Source organism: Choloepus didactylus, chromosome 12 (assembly GCF_015220235.1).
Source record: "Choloepus didactylus isolate mChoDid1 chromosome 12, mChoDid1.pri, whole genome shotgun sequence".
Taxonomy (NCBI): Eukaryota; Metazoa; Chordata; class Mammalia; order Pilosa; family Megalonychidae; genus Choloepus; species Choloepus didactylus.
This window is the reverse complement of record NC_051318.1, coordinates 22,403,689-22,426,634: the sequence shown is the minus strand read 5'-3', so window position 1 is coordinate 22,426,634 and position 22,946 is coordinate 22,403,689. Positions and strand designations below refer to the sequence as shown.

The 22,946-nt window shown below is 37.1% G+C and overlaps 1 protein-coding gene across 2 annotated transcripts in view; it reads right to left on the bottom strand.

The window, feature by feature from the left end:
• Nucleotides 1-22,946, bottom strand: part of TUBGCP3 (tubulin gamma complex associated protein 3) — a 175,444-nt gene that overhangs the window by 97,215 nt on the left and 55,283 nt on the right. The window contains exons 6-10 of one of the 2 annotated variants that reach the window (XM_037799980.1): nucleotides 12,746-12,918; nucleotides 9,649-9,767; nucleotides 8,734-8,859; nucleotides 5,600-5,668; nucleotides 5,102-5,234 (exon numbers count right to left, since the gene is read on the bottom strand). In XM_037799980.1, coding sequence (XP_037655908.1) covers nucleotides 5,102-5,234; nucleotides 5,600-5,668; nucleotides 8,734-8,859; nucleotides 9,649-9,767; nucleotides 12,746-12,918 — 620 coding nt within the window. The remainder of the gene's footprint in view (nucleotides 1-5,101; nucleotides 5,235-5,599; nucleotides 5,669-8,733; nucleotides 8,860-9,648; nucleotides 9,768-12,745; nucleotides 12,919-22,946) is intronic. The other variant, XM_037799981.1, reaches the window with a different exon arrangement.

The window sequence follows — 22,946 nt, the reverse complement described above, 5'->3', positions numbered from 1 at the left end:
TTTATTCCAGGCATGCAAGGATGGTTCAACATAAGAAAATCAATCAATGTATTACAACACATTAACAAGTCAAAAGGGAAAAATCAATTGATCATCTCAATAGATGCTGAAAAAGCATTTGACAAAATCCAACATCCGTTTTTCATAAAAACACTTCAAAAGGTAGGAATTGAAGGAAACTTCCTCAACATGATAAAGAGCATATATGAAAAACCCACAGCCAGCATAGTACTCAATGGTGAGAGACTGAAAGCCTTCCCTCTAAGATCAGGAACAAGACAAGGATGCCCGCTGTCACCACTGTTATTCAACATTGTGCTGGAAGTGCTAGCCAGGGCAATCCGGCAAGACAAAGAAATAAAAGGCATCCAAATTGGAAAAGTAGAAGTAAAACTGTCATTGTTTGCAGATGATATGATCTTATATCTGGAAAACCCTGAGAAATCGACGATACAGCTAATAGAGCTAATAAACAAATTTAGCAAAGTAGCGGGATACAAGGTTAATGCACATAAGTCAGTAATGTTTCTATATGCTAGAAATGAACAAACCGAAGAAACACTCAAGAAAAAGATACCATTTTCAATAGCAACTAAAAAAATCAAGTACCTAGGAATAAACTTAACCAAAGATGTAAAAGACCTATACAAAGAAAACTACATAACTCTACTAAAAGAAATAGAAGGGGACCTTAAAAGATGGAAAAATATTCCGTGTTCATGGATAGGAAGGCTAAATATCATTAAGATGTCAATTCTACCCAAACTCATCTACAGATTCAATGCAATCCCAATCAAAATTCCAACAACCTACTTTGCAGACCTGGAAAAGCTAGTTATCAAATTTATTTGGAAAGGGAAGATGCCTCGAATTGCTAAAGACACTCTAAAAAAGAAAAACGAAGTGGGAGGACTTACACTCCCTGACTTTGAAGCTTATTATAAAGCCACAGTTGCCAAAACAGCATGGTACTGGCACAAAGATAGACATATAGATCAATGGAATCGAATTGAGAATTCGGAGATAGACCCTCAGATCTATGGCCGACTGATCTTTGAAAGGCCCCCAAAGTCACTGAACTGAGTCATAATGGTCTTTTCAACAAATGGGGCTGGGAGAGTTGGATATCCATATCCAAAAGAATGAAAGAGGACCCCTACCTCACCCCCTACACAAAAATTAACTCAAAATGGACCAAAGATCTCAATATCAAAGAAAGTACCATAAAACTCCTAGAAGATAATGTAGGAAAACATCTTCAAGACCTTGTATTAGGAGGCCACTTCCTAGACTTTACACCCAAAGCACAAGCAACAAAAGAGAAAATAGATAAATGGGAACTCCTCAAGCTTAGAAGTTTCTGTACCTCAAAGGAATTTCTCAAAAAGGTAAAGAGGCAGCCAACTCAATGGGAAAAAATTTTTGGAAACCATGTATCTGACAAAAGACTGATATCTTGCATATATAAAGAGATCCTACAACTCAATGACAATAGTACAGTCGGCCCAATTATAAAATGGGCAAAAGATATGAAAAGACAGTTCTCTGAAGAGGAAATACAAATGGCCAAGAAACACACGAAAAAATGTTCAGCTTCACTAGCTATTAGAGAGATGCAAATTAAGACCACAATGAGATACCATCTAACACCGATTAGAATGGCTGCCATTAAACAAACAGGAAACTACAAATGCTGGAGAAGATGTGGAGAAATTGGAACTCTTATTCACTGTTGGTGGGACTGTATAATGGTTCAGCCACTCTGGAAGTCAGTCTGGCAGTTCCTTAGAAAACTAGATATAGAGTTACCATTCGATCCAGCAACTGCACTTCTCGGTATATACCCGGAAGATCGGAAAGCAGTGACACAAACAGATATCTGCACTCCAATGTTCATAGCAGCATTATTCACAATTGCCAAAAGATGGAAACAACCCAAATGCCCTTCAACAGATGAGTGGATAAATAAAATGTGGTATATACACACGATGGAATACTACACGGCAGTAAGAAGGAACGATCTTGTGAAACATATGACAACATGGATGAACCTTGAAGACATAATGCTGAGCGAAATAAGCCAGGCACAAAAAGAGAAATATTATATGCTACCACTAATGTGAACTTTGAAAAATGTAAAACAAATGGTTTATAATGTAGAATATAGGGGAACTAGCAATAGAGAGCAATTAAGGAAGGGGGAACAATAATCCAAGAAGAACAGATAAGCTATTTAACGTTCTGGGGATGCCCAGGAATGACTATGGTCTGTTAATTTCTGATGGATATAGTAGGAGCAAGTTCACAGAAATGTTGCTATATTAGGTAACTTTCTTGGCGTAAGGTAGGAACATGTTGGAAGTTAAGCAGTTATCTTAGGTTAGTTGTCTTTTTCTTACTCCCTTGTTATGGTCTCTTTGAAATGTTCTTTTATTGTATGTTTGTTTTCTTTTTAACTTTTTTTTTTCATACAGTTGATTTAAAAAAGAAGAAAGAAAAACAAGGAAAAAAAAAAAAAAAAGATGTAGTGCTCCCTTGAGGAGCCTGTGGAGAATGCAGGGGTATTTGCCTACCCCACCTCCATGGTTGCTAACATGACCACAGACATAGGGGACTGGTGGTTTGATGGGTTGAGCCCTCTACCACAGGTTTTACCCTTGGGAAGACGGTTGCTGCAAAGGAGAGGCTAGGCCTCCCTATGGTTGTGCCTAAGAGCCTCCTCCCGAATGCCTCTTTGTTGCTCAGATGTGGCCCTGTCTCTCTAGCTAAGCCAACTTGAAAGGTGAAATCACTGCCCTCCCCCCTACGTGGGATCAGACACCCAGGGGAGTGAATCTCCCTGGCAACGTGGAATATGACTCCGGGGGAGGAATGTAGACCCGGCATCATGGGACGGAGAACATCTTCTTGACCAAAAGGGGGATGTGAAAGGAAATGAAATAAGCTTCACTGGCAGAGAGAATCCAAAAGGAGCCGATAGGTCACTTTGGTGGGCACTCTTAAGCACACTTTAGACAACCCTTTTTAGGTTCTAAAGAATTGGGGTAGCTGGTGGTGGATACCTGAAACTATCAAACTACAACCCAGAACCCATGAATCTCGAAGACAGTTGTGTAAAAATGTAGCTTATGATGGGTGACAAGGGGATTGGGAAAGCCATAAGGACCACACTCCACTTTGTCTAGTTTATGGATGGATGAGTAGAAAAATAGGGGAAGGAAACAAACAGACAAAGGTACCCAGTGTTCTTTTTTACTTCAATTGCTCTTTATCACTCTAATTATTATTCCTGTTATTCTTGTGTGTGTGCTAATGAAGGTGTCAGGGATTGATTTAGGTGAAGAATGTACACCTATGTAATGGTACTGTGAACAATCAAATGTACGATTTGTTTTGTATGACTGCGTGGTATGTGAATATATCTCAATAAAATGAAGATTAAAATAAAAAGAGTCAACAAACCAAGATTATCACTTTGACTTTACATGAATTTACAAAAGTCACTCATCTTTTCTGACTTACCTTTTCACGACTACAAAGGAGTATTTCAGTAGCAAAAAGATTGATTCACCATATAATCTTGAAGTAACATGGCTTTTGCCCTTTTTAACTGAGACACACATTAAGAATCATACCTTATATTACAATCCAGTACACACTTGAATATACATAATAATAAATATACATAATAAACAAAACAATATTTACACAGTAATATTTTCCTTTTTTTTTTTTCCTTTGGTATAATATTCTGGTCTCCACTCACTAAATTCATTTCACAACACACACTAATAGGTTGCAACTTACAGTTTGAAAAACCCTGCTCTAAGAGGAGATAATAATACTCTACATTCTGGGAGAACAGTGCAATATGAAGTATTAGAAGTGACAAAAATCAGGTCTAAAAATACAAGCACATGAACATGAACAATTTCTTATGCTATGCTAAGAATTCAGGATTTTATTAGATTACTGCAGGATTTTAAGCAAAGGACAGACATGATCTGATTTTAGTAAGATTCCTCTGGCATATGTGCATAAAAATGGAGGTGGGTGAGAATGAAGAAAGAAATTTTAGAGGGTTAGTAAAATAGCACATGCAGGGAAGATACACAAAAAGCATGGATTAAATACAGTGCCGAGGGAGAGGTGGAGATTTGAGACATGAAGATGTTAAAAGTAATAGGACTTCAGTGGCTAACTATATAGTCAAAGAGATGGGAGACTGGCAACAACATCAAGAAGGAATCTGGCAGGAATCCAATTATGGGGGAGTGCCAGTCATTGGGAAAAAGGCAGATATTTACTTGCTGTATTCAACTTCTTTACTTTTTAAGGAAGAGTGCTAAGAGATAGGACAGGCAAGGCACAGAGACATAATGATGAACTTAGTTCTAGATTATGTTGAATTTTGGGACCTTGTGAATCATCATCCAGGAGACATGATGATAGCCAACATTTACTGAGTTTTTACTATGGACCAGACTACCTATTTTCAAAGCTCATTTAGTCCTCATACCAATCCTATGAGGTAACTATGATTAGTATCCCAGTATTACAGATGAGGAGAAAAAAGAATGAGATTCTTGGCCAAAGTAACACAAACAGTGAGGGAAAAAATGTATACAAGGCAACTAGCAATACAGCCCTAGAGCTCAGGAGATGCATAACTCAAACATGCAAATAAGAGAATTTTTAACACATAGATAGTAAAAACAAACATGGACTATAACCTCAGGAGGTATGAAAGTAAAAAGAGAAACTCTAGGATATGCTCTTAGTTAAGAGGAAAGCAACAGAGAAATGTAAATAAATGAAAGTTATAGCACCAAGGATCACAAAAAAAGAAAAATCTTTAATAACGAGACACCTTCCTCCTTCTTCCATCTTAATGAGTTTCTTCGAGTATCAATACTGAACCACACAGACAATTGGTTATTTTCTCTATAAATTCATACCCATTAATTTGTATTCAATCAACAGACGTATGGCTACTCTGTTTTTGGGCAGGGTACAAAAACAGAAACAGATAATATTCCCTAAACACTGTTTTGAAGTAAAGCAAGTTTATGAGATGTGTGCATAAAAAACACAAAATGACCTTGACAGTGATCAACCAGGGCTGCAAGAGTCTTCAGTCTTATTTTAGGATCATAAGTCCAAACCAGGAGGCGTCTAAGTGTTAAGCTACTCTCAAGTCCCAAATTTACACCTTGATCATCCTCTAACTGTAGCTGAAAAACAAAAAATATAATGTTTAAGTACCTATAATTAAATATCCCATCGTTTCTTAATCCATACAAAGTGACCATGGGGAAATGATTATTCCCATAAAAGTAAAGTACAATGTTCCCTCTGAGAGAGCAATAGTCCTTTCAAGCTAAAAGTGATCTATTTATGGTAGAAAGTACCCTAAAAACCAACAATTAATTGGCTGTAGGGTACACTTAGGACATAGCTATCCAGACTTCACAAATATTATTATCAAAAAGATTTCTGGCATTTAAAAGTAATGTAAGAAGAAACAAAATATTCTATATAGCTATAATTTTTGTTAACACTTTACAAAGTGAAGAAATAAAAAAAAAAAGTAGTTTACCTGAGAATGTAAAACAGAGAGTAATCGATAGTATTCTTTGAGTTCTTGGTGCAAGGCCGCACAAAAGCTCTGTATGGAAAGGAATAAGTATATCTAAAAACAGCATAATCATTTCATATCAACTCATTCAATTGTAGAGGCCTATTACTTTTAAATAAAGTTCAAATGAAGTTCAGCATGATTTCAAGTCTAGTTCTGTCAATGGTTCCCTTCTCTAATAGTTTTAACCACAATATGTATTTTAGTAATATTAGCAAAGTGTTGTCCCTTAGGACAAAAAGCATGTATTTTGTAGGACAGTAATAAAATGAAGCATGTGGTTCATAAAGCCAAAAGTGTATTCACTTTAGAGAATTATCCCTTATTTTATAAGACTATGTCGCCTCTAATTTTGTGGAGTTAAAATAAAATTTTCTTTAATGTTCTTAACTGGAAAAATTCCACCCCCACCTCGTTTTTTTCGTTGTTTTTTTTTTTTAGTTTTACCACACATTTTTTCCTCATCCATATTATTAAAAACACTTTTATCTTAGTAATCTTCAATCTTAAATAATGAAAAATTTCAAATCAAAATTACAGTATCAGAAGCCAAAATGTACTTCAAAGACCAGAAACATTCCTGATAATAACTTTCTATTATGAACTCTAGGATATAAATCAAGGGATACTCAACAGAGTATCTGGAGATAGGCTACAATACATACAGTCTAAAAGGATAAAAGTTGTTATTTTTAAATAACTATGCAGGGCCCATTACTTTTCTTCATATTTTAAATCAATATATTGATCAGGTTTATATTTACTATACTTATGTTTTGTGGATTGAGACTAATATGAGTATTTTCATCCTTACAAGCTTATAAAATGAACATAAAAATAATTTTGCAGACTCACAGGAACATGCCAATAATGAGATTTGCAATGAAACATCCTAGGTTTTGGAATCAGACAGACTTTGGTGTGAAATCCCGTGCTTCCACTAGATGTATCACCTTAGGCACTCAATAGCTCTATCACTCAGTATCTCTTAATATCTCTATGGGCTGTTTCCTCATTTACATTATGAGGACCAAAATAGTAAGGAATAAATGAGATAACACAAGGAAAGCTCCTGACACAAGGCTGGCACAGGAGACTCCTATTAAATTTTAGGTTACTTTTCTTAAGCAATATTCATAGAGAAAAGGAAGTAGTATTGTTTCAAGTATAGCATCACTTTTTACAAAACTATCCCCAGACCCTGAAGCAGTCAGAAACACACACAAACACATAATGGTTGGGGGGAAAAAAAAAAAAGCAAAGGGAAAAAACCTAATGATGACTAGAAATAACCATACCATCCATCATGTAGAATATAAATATATACAAGAGAATACAAGTCAGTTTATAAGCTAGTCTATCACCAAAATAATGGAATTATGTTTATCAAAACCCTATGTATTCAAGATGAAAGGTTTTTATTAGGTGAGGTTCTTTTCACCTTGGTTTATTAAAAAACACATATAAGCTCCTACTTAGGAAGCAGTATCTTCCTTTATAAATAAGATTTTGTTCCATTTGGTATGTCTTATCAGGACACTTCTGACAGTGAAAGGGGACAGGATTAATATTACAGTGAAACAGGCATAAACCAGGACTATCCCAGGCTTGCTGAGACATATAATCATCCCAACTAGGCATTCATAATTCTTCTAATAAGCTAAACAATTACTTTTTCAGTAAGTAGATATTACAAAGTAATTATTTTAAATAGCAAGAAATGGAAGTAGAATTGATGGAGCTTTAGATTAGAAGTTACCAAGCAAACTCTGGTCCCATATCTCCCACTTACCATCTGGAGAACTTAGACAAATCAATTAACTCTTCTGAGGCTCAACTTCTACATTTGTAAGTGGGGATAATTAAAACTTGCCCTGCTTATTTTAAAGGACTGTTATGAGACAAATAAGAAAATGAGAGAAAAGGTTTAAAACACAGTACTATAAAATTTGCACTTCATAAGAGAAGGATAAAAATAATGATATGATAAAATGATCTCTTTGAAAAGGGGGCAAGATTCATAGAAATCATATGATGCTTCTGGAAGGGGTTGCAAATAATTTTCACCGGGCTTGCAAATGCCATTCAATTCTTAATGGTACGTGGAACTCAATACTAAAAAGGATTCAAGAGCAAAGTACAGCCACTGTTTATTAATGTCTGCATTAAAATAAGAGGGGAGACTATTGCATGGCTTCAAGAATGTGGCATCCTGATCTATCTAATATAGCCAATTCATTATAATGGTGAAAAATATTAAAACAATGCCAGGCACTATACCAACAGTACTACACCCATTCTCTCTTAATCCTCACAATGTTATGGAGTTGATATTATTATCTCCATTTTACATATGAAGAAACTAAAGCCAAAAGAAGCTAAGTAGCTTGTGCAAGATGTCAAAACTATTAAAGGATGGAGCCAAAATTTGATCCCTAAGCTAACTGCAAAGCCATCACTAGAGTGCAATACTTATGCTGTGCTTGTCCTGTACAGTTTATTTGTAATTCTCACTCAATTTTTTGGAAATTTCATTGGCAATAATTAACTGCTCTAGATCAACCTGAAGGCAACATCATATGCTGTTTAACCATTAAAAAAGGTTGGGGCTCTGTAATTTTAATGTCTCCTCTGCCAGCTGTTTCCTACTGGGTTGTAGCCAGCAGGAGGAGGGGAGACACTTGCTGTTCCTAGAGGCACTGTCCCAGCAATGCCATTCAGGCCAGTCTCTAGCTTCTTTGAGCATTCCAAATGCAGTCTCATTGTGCTATCAGAGGTACCAAGAGCAACTGGGAGTATCCCCTGTTCACAAGTCTTGATCCCAGCAGGGTCCCTCCTACAAATTCCTGAGAAACCAGGAGCAGCTGGGCAGGATCACTTCCTTAGAAGTCTGTGTCCACTGGGAGTCCCTTCTATAAGCTTTTGGATTCTAAAAACCCCATCCTCTTCTCTGTTCCCAAGAAGTCTATAATTAAAGCTTCTTTATTTAAAAAGAATCGTTTTAAGAATTATTTTCATAGTAAGATTTTAAGTAGATTAAGCATTTCCCAAAGTTAATGGCATCCTAAATGTTCTTCTAGTAGTAATGGACATACCTGACCTACAAGTCCAAATGAACGGTCTAAACTCCTCTGGTCAGTGTATTTTCTGATTTTATTATGTAACCATCCCAGCTCAGCAAGTCTGATTGTTGTATCTCTCAAGGATTTATTTAGATTTGCCTAAAAAGTAAAAATATATTGAGTTAAAATTCAAAATCAAAGGTAGAATTTTAATTATTGTTTTCTCAACCATTTGTACTTCTGATATTATAATTCAGAGGCTTCAAAACATGAAAGTAAAAGTTAATTCACATACCATCATTAAAGATAAAAGAATGAGAAGGGAAACAAGAAAATCTTAAATCCCTAAGGCAGGGACTTAAAACACCCCAAAGTAAATAGTAAAACTTGTGTAAAGTCACTCCCTGTATAGAGTGACTTACTCAGAATCTGTAATTCATCCTGACTGGGGTACAGGCAGCCTGAAAACTTGGTTAAATTTGTGAAACAGATCTGATGTAACACTTATAAAATTAATAAGGGGGTGTGATAAATGGATGTTCTTTATTTTTGTTTCAGGAAGATGAAAACAAAAACAAAGACACCTTATCTGGAATTCTGCATCAATGGCAAAGACACTAAGCTCTGACATACCTTTGTAACAGGATGCAGAAATAAGCTAAAAAAGAATAAGCTTATCAGTGAATACAAGAAAAGTAAGCCATGGAAGGGAAAAGAAAGCAAGTATTGATTACAAAGAGGGCCCCCATAACAAAACTGCACAAGCCACAAACTGGACAAAGAAATAAAAACCAGAATTTAATAATGCAAGTTGACTGGAATCATTAATTTTGTAAATCAAAACTTCCTTACCATAATAACACCCCACAGATCAAAAGCTCAAAATCTGGTCTTAGAGACATTTTTTTTCTTTCAGAATATTTTAAACTATACTTGATGTTACTATACCTTTCCTTCCACTTTATAACAATTTTCAGTATTGCTCATTTTGATATTTTTGCCATCTATGCCCTGGAAGACGTACAAAATATCTCTTACTAGAGTTGATTCATTAACTTCCACATTACCTGCAAAATGATTTTAAAAAGAGAATAATTACTAAACAATACATTTTAAGGTGAAATAAACTTTATTACATAATTAATATTTGCCCACCAGGGCAAATTTCCCAAACTGAATAAAGAGCTTAAGATGAAAAAGAAGAGTATTAAAGAGAAAGAGAGAGAGAGAGAGAGAGAATATGGTTACAAAGAAAAAAAGATTTTCTGAAAAAGGGATGGAGACAGTGCAATTTCTTATCTAAAGGTCTTAAAGCAATGGTGGATAAAACTGCTGGTGCTTTAGCACAAATAAAGGAAGTGACAACAAACTGTACTAGTAATTGTTGTGTTCGTCACCACAGTAAACTCACAATCTAAAAACAAATTTAAAAAAAAGCCAGTTTCACTGAAGAATATACTTAAGGAAGAAGTAAAAATGATAAATGTTATAAATCTTGACTCGAGTATATTTCTTTAACACTCCGCGTGATGAAATGAGGTCACACAAAGCGTATCTGGTGCATACCGAAGTACAATAATTGTCTTTAAGAAAAGCACTTACATGTTTGAATTACAATCTGAGCTAATCACTTTTCAATGGAACACCATTTTTACTTGAATGACTGGAAAACTATATTCAGACTTGGGTATATGGCAGATATTTTGAGACATTTTCTCAAAAGTAAGCCTATCACTTCCAGAAAAACAAGTGACATTTGTTGCCAATAACAAAATTCAAGCTTTTAAACAAAAACTAGAATTTTTGAAAACTTGTATCTACTACCATGAACTTGACAGCCTACCAATACTTGAGACTTTTCTTAAGTGATTTTTCAATATTGCATAATAAAATGTGCCAATATGTGGAAAAATCTGCATAACTCAGTAGACCAATATTTTTCAAATAATTAACAGTGATCTTAATAATTATGCAGAGTAAAAGATTTTTTCAAAGTACTAAATGGAACAATTTATTGTAACAGGGCACAGAAGGTTTGCTGATGTGGTTTCTGATTCCACACTGCACCTAACTTTTCAGAAAATAGTTTATTAAGTTTTTACATGGTAGCCAAAAGAACATCCAGAACTATCTGAAAAGGTAACCAAAAAATTCCTCCTTTTTCCAAAGGAGTTAATAGTATAGAAAAGATATTTTTGGTTTCTGTAATTCCTTTGAACAGAAGCTAAGCCAAACCAAAACAAAGAGGAGGAGGCAATGCCCAGAAATCCAAGCACTGATGGGAGAAGAGAGAAACCTGGTCAGTGTATAGCCTGAGAATCAGCATTCATACAACCAAAGCCAATCATAGTCAGAAACAAAGTACAGATGTGTATTTCACAAATACTGGGTTGTAATGTTCTATAAATATCAAATACATCAAATTACTTAATAGTATTGTTTCAAACTTATATATCACTATCGATTTTATTTATTTATTTATTTATTGCCTGCTTTTCCTGTCAATTATTAAGAGAGGAAAGTTGAAATATCCAACAATAATTACGGATTTGTCTGTTTTTCTTTTCAGTTCTGTCAATGACATTTTGGTATTTTGAAGCTATTAGTAGGCAAATACACAATTAGGATTATTATACCTTCCTAAGGAACTGACCCCTTCATTGTTATGAAATGTTCCTCTATATCCCTGGTAATAATACTACTTCTCTTGAAGTCTACTTTGATATTCATATAAACACCCAGGGTACATATGGGTAGTGTTTGTGTGATGTATCTTTATCCATCCATATCCTGTCAATCTGTGTCCTTACATTTACAATATGTCTCTTATAAACAGCAGCTTTTTAAATAGATTTGTTTTTAAAAACTGTTTTTAAATGAAGTGTTTAATCCATTTGCATATTATGTAAGTACTGATAGGTTAAGGTTTAAATTTACCTTATTGCAGTATGTTTTCTCTTTATCATACATGTTCTTTCTACCTTTGTACTTCCTCTCCTGCTTTCTTTTGGATTAATTCAAAGGTGGACTTTTTAAAATCCACTTGACTCTTAGCTTTCTACAGAATACATATTTGAAAGCATTGATTAGGGTCAGTAATCACAGCAAACAAAAAGAAATAAGCAGATAATAGCTCTCTGACTCAATCTAGAAACTAGCATTCTAAACCCAAAAATTCATAGCTGTCATACCTGACACAATGATTTTGCTATTAACGGACAGATATAGGCTGACAATATGAGCTACACATGGGGACAGACAGAACTCTGCAAATACCAGTGAATGTTGCAGAGGGCTAAGGATTCCAGGATGTATCTTCATAGTCCTAAAAGATACCCATTACCTTTACATTCTAGATAAGGACAGATAACATCTAGAGGAATTTCAGAATCAGGAGATTACAAACCAGCAATCAAGTCCATTATTCTATTTTCAGGATACTCACACATCATTGTTATTCTTAATGTTCTCAAGAAAACAAAGCGCAAACCTCCTTTTGGAACCTAGCAAGGTTTTAAAATGCCTAACGAAGTATTCATTTATTGAGATTCTTCAGTGTTCTAGATGCTGTACTAGGTTCTGGGACAGTGAACAAGACAGAAATGGAAACTACCTTCATGGAACTCAGAATCTAGTAGAAGAAAGTATACTATTTAGCAGGGGGGCCAATCTAGACTGGAGAGGCTTTCACAAGAAGAAAGGCAGAATAAAAATTAGAAAAGGGGAATCTGCCAAGGAGGAGAAAAAGGTGATCCAGAGAGAGGAACAATATGGACAATGAGTGAAAGGTGGAAGGAGGTGACAAATAAAAGGACAGTGTTTCTTGTTGGTGGTCAAAGAGCAAAGGGAGGGTGACATGTAGAGATAAAGCTGGACTCTTCAAATTGTCATAGAACATACTGAGGGTTCTGAACCTCATCACGAGAATAAAAAGAAACCACTAAAAGGTTTTAAGTGAGGATTCTTTGATCAGTATTTTAAAATAAAGGAAGCATGAATGCAAAATGTTCAAAGAAAAACTATTTAAAAATATATCCTTACTCACCACCCGTATCCCCTTCTCTCCTTGACCTTGCCACATTGCGAGAAACAGGGTTTGGGATACCTTTTGAGGTAGTGGTTTGTAAAGAAGTCTGGTTTGCACTTAATGTCCATGCAAGACGTGACCCCAAATGTTGTCGAAGGCAATCTCCTACTCCTGGAGCTTGATGAGACTGTCTAAAGGGATGAAAACCATTTTATATCTTCAAATTACCATGCTATTCATTGAAAAGACAAAAAAAGTTTCTAGAAATTATCTTTATATTACTATTTGAATTACATAAACATAAATCTGAAATAAGTGATAAAATAACTTTATACTTACAAATATATCACAAACAAATCAGTTCCAACACACTTGCAACCTTCCAGACCTCCTTGAGATTCTCTATCACTTAAACTGAACATTTTAGTCTTCTTTATTAAACGCTAAATTGGATTCATTCATCCAAGTCTGAGCACTGGAATGCTGCAAATCATCTAATTACTACCTTCTACACATATTTCTTACCACAAAAATCTAAATCCATTTGACTTTTCTTCACAATTATCTAACATACATTACCCATCTACCTACCCACCTTTGAAATTGACTAATAATTTTAATTTTGAAATTAACACCTTTAATTCACAAAATATATTGAGCAGAAGAGTTTTAAAAAAAACACCTGTAAGAGAAAACCTATTTCCTGCCCTCAGGGTACTCATTATGAAAAGAAATGTTCTAATTTTCAATTGATTTCAAAAATATACACACACATAACATCAAAGTTAAAAGTACATCCAAGAGAGGCAGGCAAGATGATGGCATAGAGAGGTGTGGAATTTAGTTAGTCCTCTAGAGGAAATAGTAAACAGCCAGGAACAACTAGCAAATAGTTTGGAAAAACTGCTGGGGGACATCCATGACGGGACACATATCATACACTAGCCTGGAATGGGTGGAATGGCTGACATTGCAGATAAAACTGTAAATAAAGCTCCCCAAACTGCAGAGCTGGTGCCCCTCCCCCAACAGCATGGCAGGTTGAGTTGTACAATATCTCTCTGTGGAAAAAAAAAAGCAGGCTACCTAGAGCGACGGAAAGTAACCCAAACAAGCTCCAACTGCAGTTTTAATTAACAAACTTGGACTACTGGATACAAGCTATGAACACAGATAAACCCAGAGCAAGCAGGAAAGGAACCCTGAGTTCTTTCCAAGCAGAGAAGAGGCAGGGCTGGTGGAAAAAAAAAAAAATCACAAATAAAAAAAAAAACACAGGCTTTTGGAGACAGCTGAGCTTAGAATACTGGAAAATGGTTCTGTCCCAAGAAAAGAAGCACAGAGAACCAGGTATCAACACCAGTTGACGGGCAAAACTGGGGGGCTAGGGGCTGGCTCTGAAAAGGCGCTTTTGCTCTTTTTCCTTTTTTTTGGGGGGGGGGCTCATTCTAAGTAGCTAATTAGAAGAAGCCTCAGGCATTTTCAACTGTCAACCCCGACCCAGGCAAAGGTGGAGTTAAGAGAGTCAAAGAGGTAAAGGAGGAGTTCAAGTATAGGAGACAATTCCCTAAAGGGTGTATCATTCCTAAGAAAAGAGGCATGGGGCCACCTCAAGTGGCTGCCCTCCCTCAGAGAATTCAGACCCCAGGACCTGCGGTACAGGAATGAAGAGAACCCAGAAACAATTTAAACTTGGCTTCTGATACCCTCAGCCCCTGGCCAGGACAGGGTCCACTGAGAATTAAAGGGACCATACCTCTCTACACCACTGAGGTGCTGCAGGCTGACAAGCGACACCTGCTAGACAGGATAGGAAAAGCACAGAGTCTAGAGGCCTCACAGGAAAGTCTGACAACCCGCTGGGTCCCACCCTCAGCGAAACTCGATACTTAATTACAACTTCCTGAGATCTGGGCCTGTCTGGTCTGGGAAACCCTGATTGGGGTAGTCAAGGAAACCAGATGCCTAGACAACAAAAAAATTCAAGTCACATTAGGAAAAATGAAGATATGGCCCAGTCAAAGGAACAAACTTACACTTCACAGGAGTTGAAACAACTAATTAAAAATCTTTAAACAAATATCCTAAATGAATTCAAAAATCGAATCAACGAGTTGAGGGACGATATGGTAAAAGAAATAAAGGATATAAAGAAGACACTGGGTGAACATAAGGAAGAACTCGAAAATTTGAAAAAACAATTGGCATAATACAAGAGATGAAAAACACAATGGAGACATATAACAGCAGATTTGAAGAGGCAGAAGTAAGGATTCATGAATTGGAGAACAGAACAGCCAAATCCTATACAAAAGAACACACAGGAAAAAGAATGGAAAAATATTAGCAGGATCTAAGAGAACGGAATGACAACATGAAGTACATGAATAAACATGTCATGGGTATCCCAGAAAAAGAGAAGGGAAAAAACAATAATGGAAGAAATAATCACTGAACATTTCCCATCTGTTATGAAAGACATAAAATTACAGATCCAAGAAGCACAGCATACCCCAAACAGAATAAATCCAAATAGACCTATGCCAAGATATTCAATAATCAGATTAACAAATGTCAAAGACAAAGAGAAAATTCTGAAAGCAGCAAGAAAAAAGCGATCCATCACATATAACAGAAGTTCAATAAGCCTACGTGCAAACTTCTCAGCAGAAACCATGAAGGTGAGAAGGCAGTGGTATGATATATTTAAGATACTGAAATTAAAAAACAGCCAACCAGGAATTCTATATCCAGCCAAAATGTCCTTCAAAAATGAAAGACAGTTTAAAATATTCTCAGACAAACAGACACTGAGAGAGTTTGTGAACAAGATACCTGCTCTACAGGAAATACTAGAAGGAGCACTACAGGCAGACAGGAAAAACAGGAGACAGAAGCTCTGAGCACAATACTGGAGGATGGTAGCACAATATTGTAAGTACACCGAACAAACATGACTGTGAGTATGGTTTAAAGAGGAAGGTTAAGGGCATATAGAACACCAGAAGGAAGGACAGAAAATAAAGACTGGGACTGCATTACTTAATGAAACCTAGAGTGGCCAATGATTGTGATTAAATGTACAAATATGTTTTTACATGAGGGAAAACAAATGAATGTCAACTTTTCAAAGTGTTAAAAATGGGGTGGTATTGGGGGGAAAATACAATCAATGCAAACTAGAGTCTATAGTTAACAGTAACATTGTAATATGCTTCCATCAATTGTAACAAAGGCAATACACCAAAGCTAAATGTCTCTAAGAGGTGAATATAAGGGAGGGGTATGGGATTCTTGGCCTTGCTGTTGTCTTTTTTATTGTATTTTATTTTCATTTTATTTTTCTTTTGTTGCTTTTTAGTTGTCATTTTTTTCTTTTTCTTTTTTGCCTCTTCCTCTTTCTTTGTGGAAGAAATGGAAATGTCCTCACATAGATAGTGGCCAAGAATGCATAACTAGGTGATTATACAGGGAACCAGTGATTGTTTATTTAGGATGAAATGTATGGTGTGTGACTAAAACCATATAAAAAATAAACAGAGGAATACAAGTGCTGGATGGAGAAAGGAAATGTGGAGAAAGGGATGTACCCAACGGTGGGGAAGGAGAATGGTGCAGCCCATCTGGAGGGCAGTGTGGTGGTTCCACAGGAAGCTAAGCATGGGGTTGCCATATGGTCCTGCAACTCAGTTATTGGCTATTTACTTGGAAGAACGGAAAAGAGGGACACAAATGGACATTCGCACAGTGGGGTTTATGGTGACAGTATTCACAATTCGCAGTGGACGGGGGTGGCCTCTGGGTACATCGACTGATGATTGGAATGGCAAACTACGGAGTATACATACAATGGAATATTGAGCTGCTACAAGAAGGAGTGGAGTTGTGAGGTGGACATTGAAGACAGTATGTTGAGTGAAATCCACCAGAAAGAAAAACATTATAATGCCTCACTAATATGTACTAACTATAATGTGCAAACTCTTGAGAATTAAGTCCGAGAGCATAGGTTATCATGGGAAGGCTTATTGTAAAGGTTCCTAGATTGTAAGCTCTTACAGCAGTTACATCTATTCCTGAGTTGTATGTCTATTTCTAAATTCTGAGATGCTGAGCTCTTTGTATATAACCTGGTTAGTCCCTAGAACTTTTCTGTGCAACACCTGAAACTCAGAGCCAGAGTCTGGCAGCTATGAATGTCAGCATTACCACATGCAGCAAATGTTAAAACAGTCTGAAAAAAAGACATCAGACTTCAATTAGAGATATGAATGAAATGGACTTGGTTAGGACTAAAGTAAATCAAACTAAAGCGTAAAGGACGATATTGACTGTTTTTAAAACACCAACTTCTGTGTGAGACCAAAGGAACAGATGTTTATTGGGTAAAAAATCTATATTTTTTGTAACACATTATATAATTTATATCATATGGTCAGTTTATTCAAACAACATAATTACATGGAATGTTGGTTTGTACTGGTTAGAATAAAACCCCAATACGTCCCAGAGTAATTTGGGCTGAGAATAAAAATGTATTTGCTGGAATATGACTCCCGGGAAGGAATGTAGACCCGGCATCGTGGCACGGAGAACATCTTCTTGACCAAAAGGGGGATGTGAAAGGAAATGAGAGAGGCGGGGCAAGATGGCAGACTGGTGAGCTGTATGTTTTAGTTACTCCTCCAGGAAAGTAGGTAGAAAGCCAGGAACTGCGTGGACTGGACACCACAGAGCAATCTGACTTTGGCCATACTTCATACAACACTCATGAAAACGTGGAACTGCTGAGATCAGCGAAATCTGTAAGTTTTTGCAGCCAGGGGACCCGCGCCCCTCCCTGCCAGGCTCAGTCCCGTGGGAGGAGGGGCTGTCAGCTCCGGGAAGGAGAAGGGAGAAGTGCAGTGGCAGCCCTTATCGGAAACTCATTCTACTGATCCAAAATCCAACCATAGATAGACTGAGACCAGACACCAGAGAATCTGAGAGCAGCCAGCCCAGCAGAGAGGAGACAGGCATAGAAAAAAAACATCACGAAAAACTGCAAAATAAAAGCGGAGGATTTTTGGAGTTCTGGTGAACATAGAAAGGGGAAGGGCCCTGAGGCGCATATGCAAATCCCGAAGAAAAGCTGATCTCTCTGCCCTGTGGACCTTTCCTTAATGGCCCTGGTTGCTTTGTCTCTTAGCATTTCAATAACCCATTAGATCTCTGAGGAGGGCCCGTTTTTGTTTTTTTTTTTTTTTTTAATCCTTTTGTCTTTTTCTAAAACAATTACTCTAAGAAGCCCAATACAGAAAGCTTCAAAGACCTGCAATTTGGGCAGGTCAAGTCAAGAGCAGAACTAGGAGAGCTCTAAGACAAAACGCAATAATCCAGTGGCTGAGAAAATTCACTAAACACCACAACTTCCCAAGAAAAGGGGGGTGTCCACTCACAGCCATCATCCTGGTGGACAGGAAACACTCCTGCCCATCGCCAGCCCCATAGCCCAGAGCTGCCCCAGACAAACCAGTGTGACGGAAGGGCTTCAAATAACAGGCACACACCACAAAACTGGGCGTGGACATTAGCCTTCCCTGCAACCGCAGCTGATTGTCCCAGAGTTGGGAACGTAGAGCAGTGTGAATTAACAAAGCCCCATTCAGCCATCATTTCAGCAGACTGGGAGCCTCCCTACACATCCCAGCAGCCCAGAACTGCCCTGGGGGGACGGCACTCACCTGTGACATAGCACAGTCATCCCTCAACAGAGGACCAGGGGGTGCACGGCCTGGAAGAGGGGCCCACTTGCAAGTCTCAGGAGCCATACGCCAATACCAAGGATTTGTGGGTCAGTGGCAGAGACAAACTGTGGCAGGACCGAACTGAAGGATTAGACTATTGCAGCAGCCTTAAAACTCTAGGATCACCAGGGAGATTTGATTGTTAGAGCCACCCACCCCCCCTCCCGGACTGCCCAGAAACACGCCCCATATACAGGGCAGGCAACACCAACTACACACGCAAGCTTGGTACACCAATTGGGCCCCACAAGACGCACTCCCCCACTCACCAAAAAGGCTAAGCAGGGGAGAACTGGCTCGTGGAGAACAGGTGGCTCGTGGACGCCACCTGCTGGTTAGTTAGAGAAAGTGTACTCCACGAAGCTGTAGATCTGATAAATTAGAGATAAGGACTTCAATTGGTCTACAAATCCTAAAAGAACCCTATCAAGTTCAGCAAATGCCACGAGGCCAAAAACAACAGAAAATTATAAAGCATATGAAAAAACCAGACGATATGGATAACCCAAGCCCAAGCACCCAAATCAAAAGGTCAGAAGAGACACAGCACCTAGAGCAGCTACTCAAAGAACTAAAGATGAACAATGAGACCATAGTACGGGAGACAAAGGAAATCAAGAAGACCCTAGAAGAGCATAAAGAAGACATTGCAAGACTAAATAAAAAAAATGGATGACCTTAAGGAAATTAAAGAAACTGTTGACCAAATTAAAAAGATTCTGGACACTCATAGTAGAGGACTAGAGGAAGTTGAACAACGGATCAGTGACCTCGAAGATGACAGAATGGAAAATGAAAGCATAAAAGAAAGAATGGGGAAAAAAATTGAAAACATCGAAATGGACCTCAGGGATATGATAGATAATATGAAACATCCAAATATAAGACTCATTGGTGTCCCAGAAGGGGAAGAAAAGGGTAAAGGTCTAGAAAGAGTATTCAAAGAAATTGTTGGGGAAAACTTCCCAAATCTTCTAAACAACATAAATACACAAATCATAAATACTCAGCGAACCCCAAATAGAATAAATCCAAATAAACCCACTCCGAGACATATACTGATCACACTGTCAAACACAGAAGAGAAGGAGCAAGTTCTGAAAGCAGCAAGAGAAAAGCAATTCACCACATACAAAGGAAACAGCATAAGACTAAGTAGTGACTACTCAGCAGCCACCATGGAGGCAAAAAGGCAGTGGCACGATATATTCAAAATTCTGAGTGAGAAAAATTTCCAGCCAAGATTACTTTATCCAGCAAAGCTCTCCTTCAAATTTGAGGGAGAGCTTAAATTTTTCACAGACAAACAAATGCTGAGAGAATTTGCTAACAAGAGACCTGCCCTACTGGAGATACTCAAGGGAGCCCTACAGACAGAGAAACAAAGACAGGACAGAGAGACTTGGAGAAAGGTTCAGTACTAAAGAGATTCGGTATGGGTACAATAAAGGATATTAATAGACAGAGGGGAAAAATATGACAAACATAAACCAAAGGATAAGATGGCTGATTCAAGAAATGCCTTCACGGTTATAACGTTGAATGTAAATGGATTAAACTCCCCAATTAAAAGATATAGATTCGCAGAATGGATAAAAAAAAATGAAGCATCAATATGTTGCATACAAGAGACTCATCTTAGACACAGGGACACAAAGAAACTCAAAGTGAAAGGATGGAAAAAAATATTTCATGCAAGCTACAGCCAAAACAAAGCAGGTGTAGCAATATTAATCTCAGATAAAATAGACTTCAAATGCAGGGATGTTTTGAGAGACAAAGAAGGCCACTACATACTAATAAAAGGGGCAATTCAGCAAGAAGAAATAACAATCGTAAATGTCTATGCACCCAATCAAGGTGCCACAAAATACATGAGAGAAACACTGGCAAAACTAAAGGAAGCAATTGATGTTTCCACAATAATTGTGGGAGACTTCAACACATCACTCTCTCCTATACATAGATCAACCAGACAGAAGACCAATAAGGAAACTGAAAACCTAAACAATCTGATAAATGAATTAGATTTAACAGACATATACAGGACATTACATCCCAAATCACCAGGATACACATACTTTTCTAGTGCTCACGGAACTTTCTCCAGAATAGATCATATGCTGGGACATAAAACAAGCCTCAATAAATTTAAAAAGTTTCAAATTATTCAAAGCACATTCTCTGACCACAATGGAATACAATTAGAAGTCAATAACCATCAGAGACTTAGAAAATTCACAAATACCTGGAGGTTAAACAACACACTCCTAAAAAAGCAGTGGGTTAAAGAAGAAATAGCAAGAGAAATTACTAAATATATAGAGACGAATGAAAATGAAAACACAACATATCAAAACCTATGGGATGCAGCAAAAGCAGTGCTAAGGGGGAAATTTATAGCACTAAACGCATACATTAAAAAGGAAGAAAGAGCCAAAATCAAAGAACTAATGGATCAACTGAAGAAGCTAGAAAATGAACAGCAAACCAATCCTAAACCAAGTAGAAGAAAAGAAATAACAAGGATTAAAGCACAAATAAATGACATAGAGAACAAAAAAACAATAGAGAGGATAAATATCACCAAAAGTTGGTTCTTTGAGAAGATCAACAAGATTGACAAGCCCCTAGCTAGACTGACAAAATCAAAAAGAGAGAAGACCCATATAAACAAAATAATGAATGAAAAAGGTGACATAACTGCAGATCCTGAAGAAATTTAAAAAATTATAAGAGGATACTAAGAACAACTGTATGGCAACAAACTGGATAATGTAGAGGAAATGGACAATTTCCTGGAAACATATGAACAACCTAGACTGACCAGAGAAGAAATAGAAGACCTCAATCAACTCATCACAAGCAAAGAGATCCAATCAGTCATCAAAAATCTTCCCACAAATGCATGCCCAGGCCCAGATGGCTTCACAGGGGAATTCTACCAAACTTTCCAGAAAGAACTGACACCAATCTTACTCAAACTCTTTCAAAACATTGAAGAAAATGGAACACTACCTAACTCATTCTATAAAGCTAACATCAATCTAATACCAAAACCAGGCAAAGATGCTACAAAAAAGGAAAACTACCGGCCAATCTCCCTAATGAATATAGATGCAAAAATCCTCAACAAAATACTTGCAAATCGAATCCAAAGACACATTAAAAAAATCATACACCATGACCAAGTGGGGTTCATTCCAGGCATGCAAGGATGGTTCAACATATGAAAATCAATCAATGTATTACAACACATTAACAAGTCAAAAGGGAAAAATCAATTGATCATCTCAATAGATGCTGAAAAAGCATTTGACAAAATCCAACATCCCTTTTTGATAAAAACACTTCAAAAGGTAGGAATTGAAGGAAACTTCCTCAACATGATAAAGAGCATATATGAAAAACACACAGCCAGCATAGTACTCAATGGTGAGAGACTGAAAGCCTTCCCTCTAAGATCAGGAACAAGACAAGGATGCCCGCTGTCACCACTGTTATTCAACATTGTGCTGGAAGTGCTAGCCAGGGCAATCTGGCAAGACAAAGAAATAAAAGGCATCCAAATTGGAAAGGAAGAAGTAAAACTGTCATTGTTTGCAGATGATATGATCTTATATCTAGAAAACCCTGAGAAATCGACAATACAGCTACTAGAGCTAATCAACAAATTTAGCAAAGTAGCGGGATACAAGGTTAATGCACATAAGTCAGTAATGTTTCTATATGCTAGAAATGAACAAATTGAAGAGACACTCAAGAAAAAGATACCATTTTCAATAGCAACTAAAAAAATCAAGTACCTAGGAATAAACTTAACCAAAGATGTAAAAGACCTATACAAAGAAAACTACATAACTCTACTAAAAGAAATAGAAGGGGACCTTAAAAGATGGAAAAATATTCCATGTTCATGGATAGGAAGACTAAATGTCATTAAGATGTCAATTCTACCCAAACTCATCTACAGATTCAATGCAATCCCAATCAAACTTCCAACAACCTACTTTGCAGACCTGGAAAAGCTAGTTATCAAATTTATTTGGAAAGGGAAGATGCCTCGAATTGCTAAAGACACTCTAAAAAAGAAAAAACAAAGTGGGAGGACTTACACTCCCTGACTTTGAAGCTTATTATAAAGCCACAGTTGCCAAAACAGCATGGTACTGGCACAAAGATAGACATATAGATCAATGGAATCGAATTGAGAATTCGGAGATAGACCCTCAGATCTATGGCCGACTGATCTTTGATAAGGCCCCCAAAGTCACTGAACTGAGTTATAATGGTCTTTTCAACAAATGGGGCTGGGAGAGTTGGATATCCATATCCAAAAGAATGAAAGAGGACCCCTACCTCACCCCCTACACAAAAATTAACTCAAAATGGACCAAAGATCTCAATATAAAAGAAAGTACCATAAAACTCCT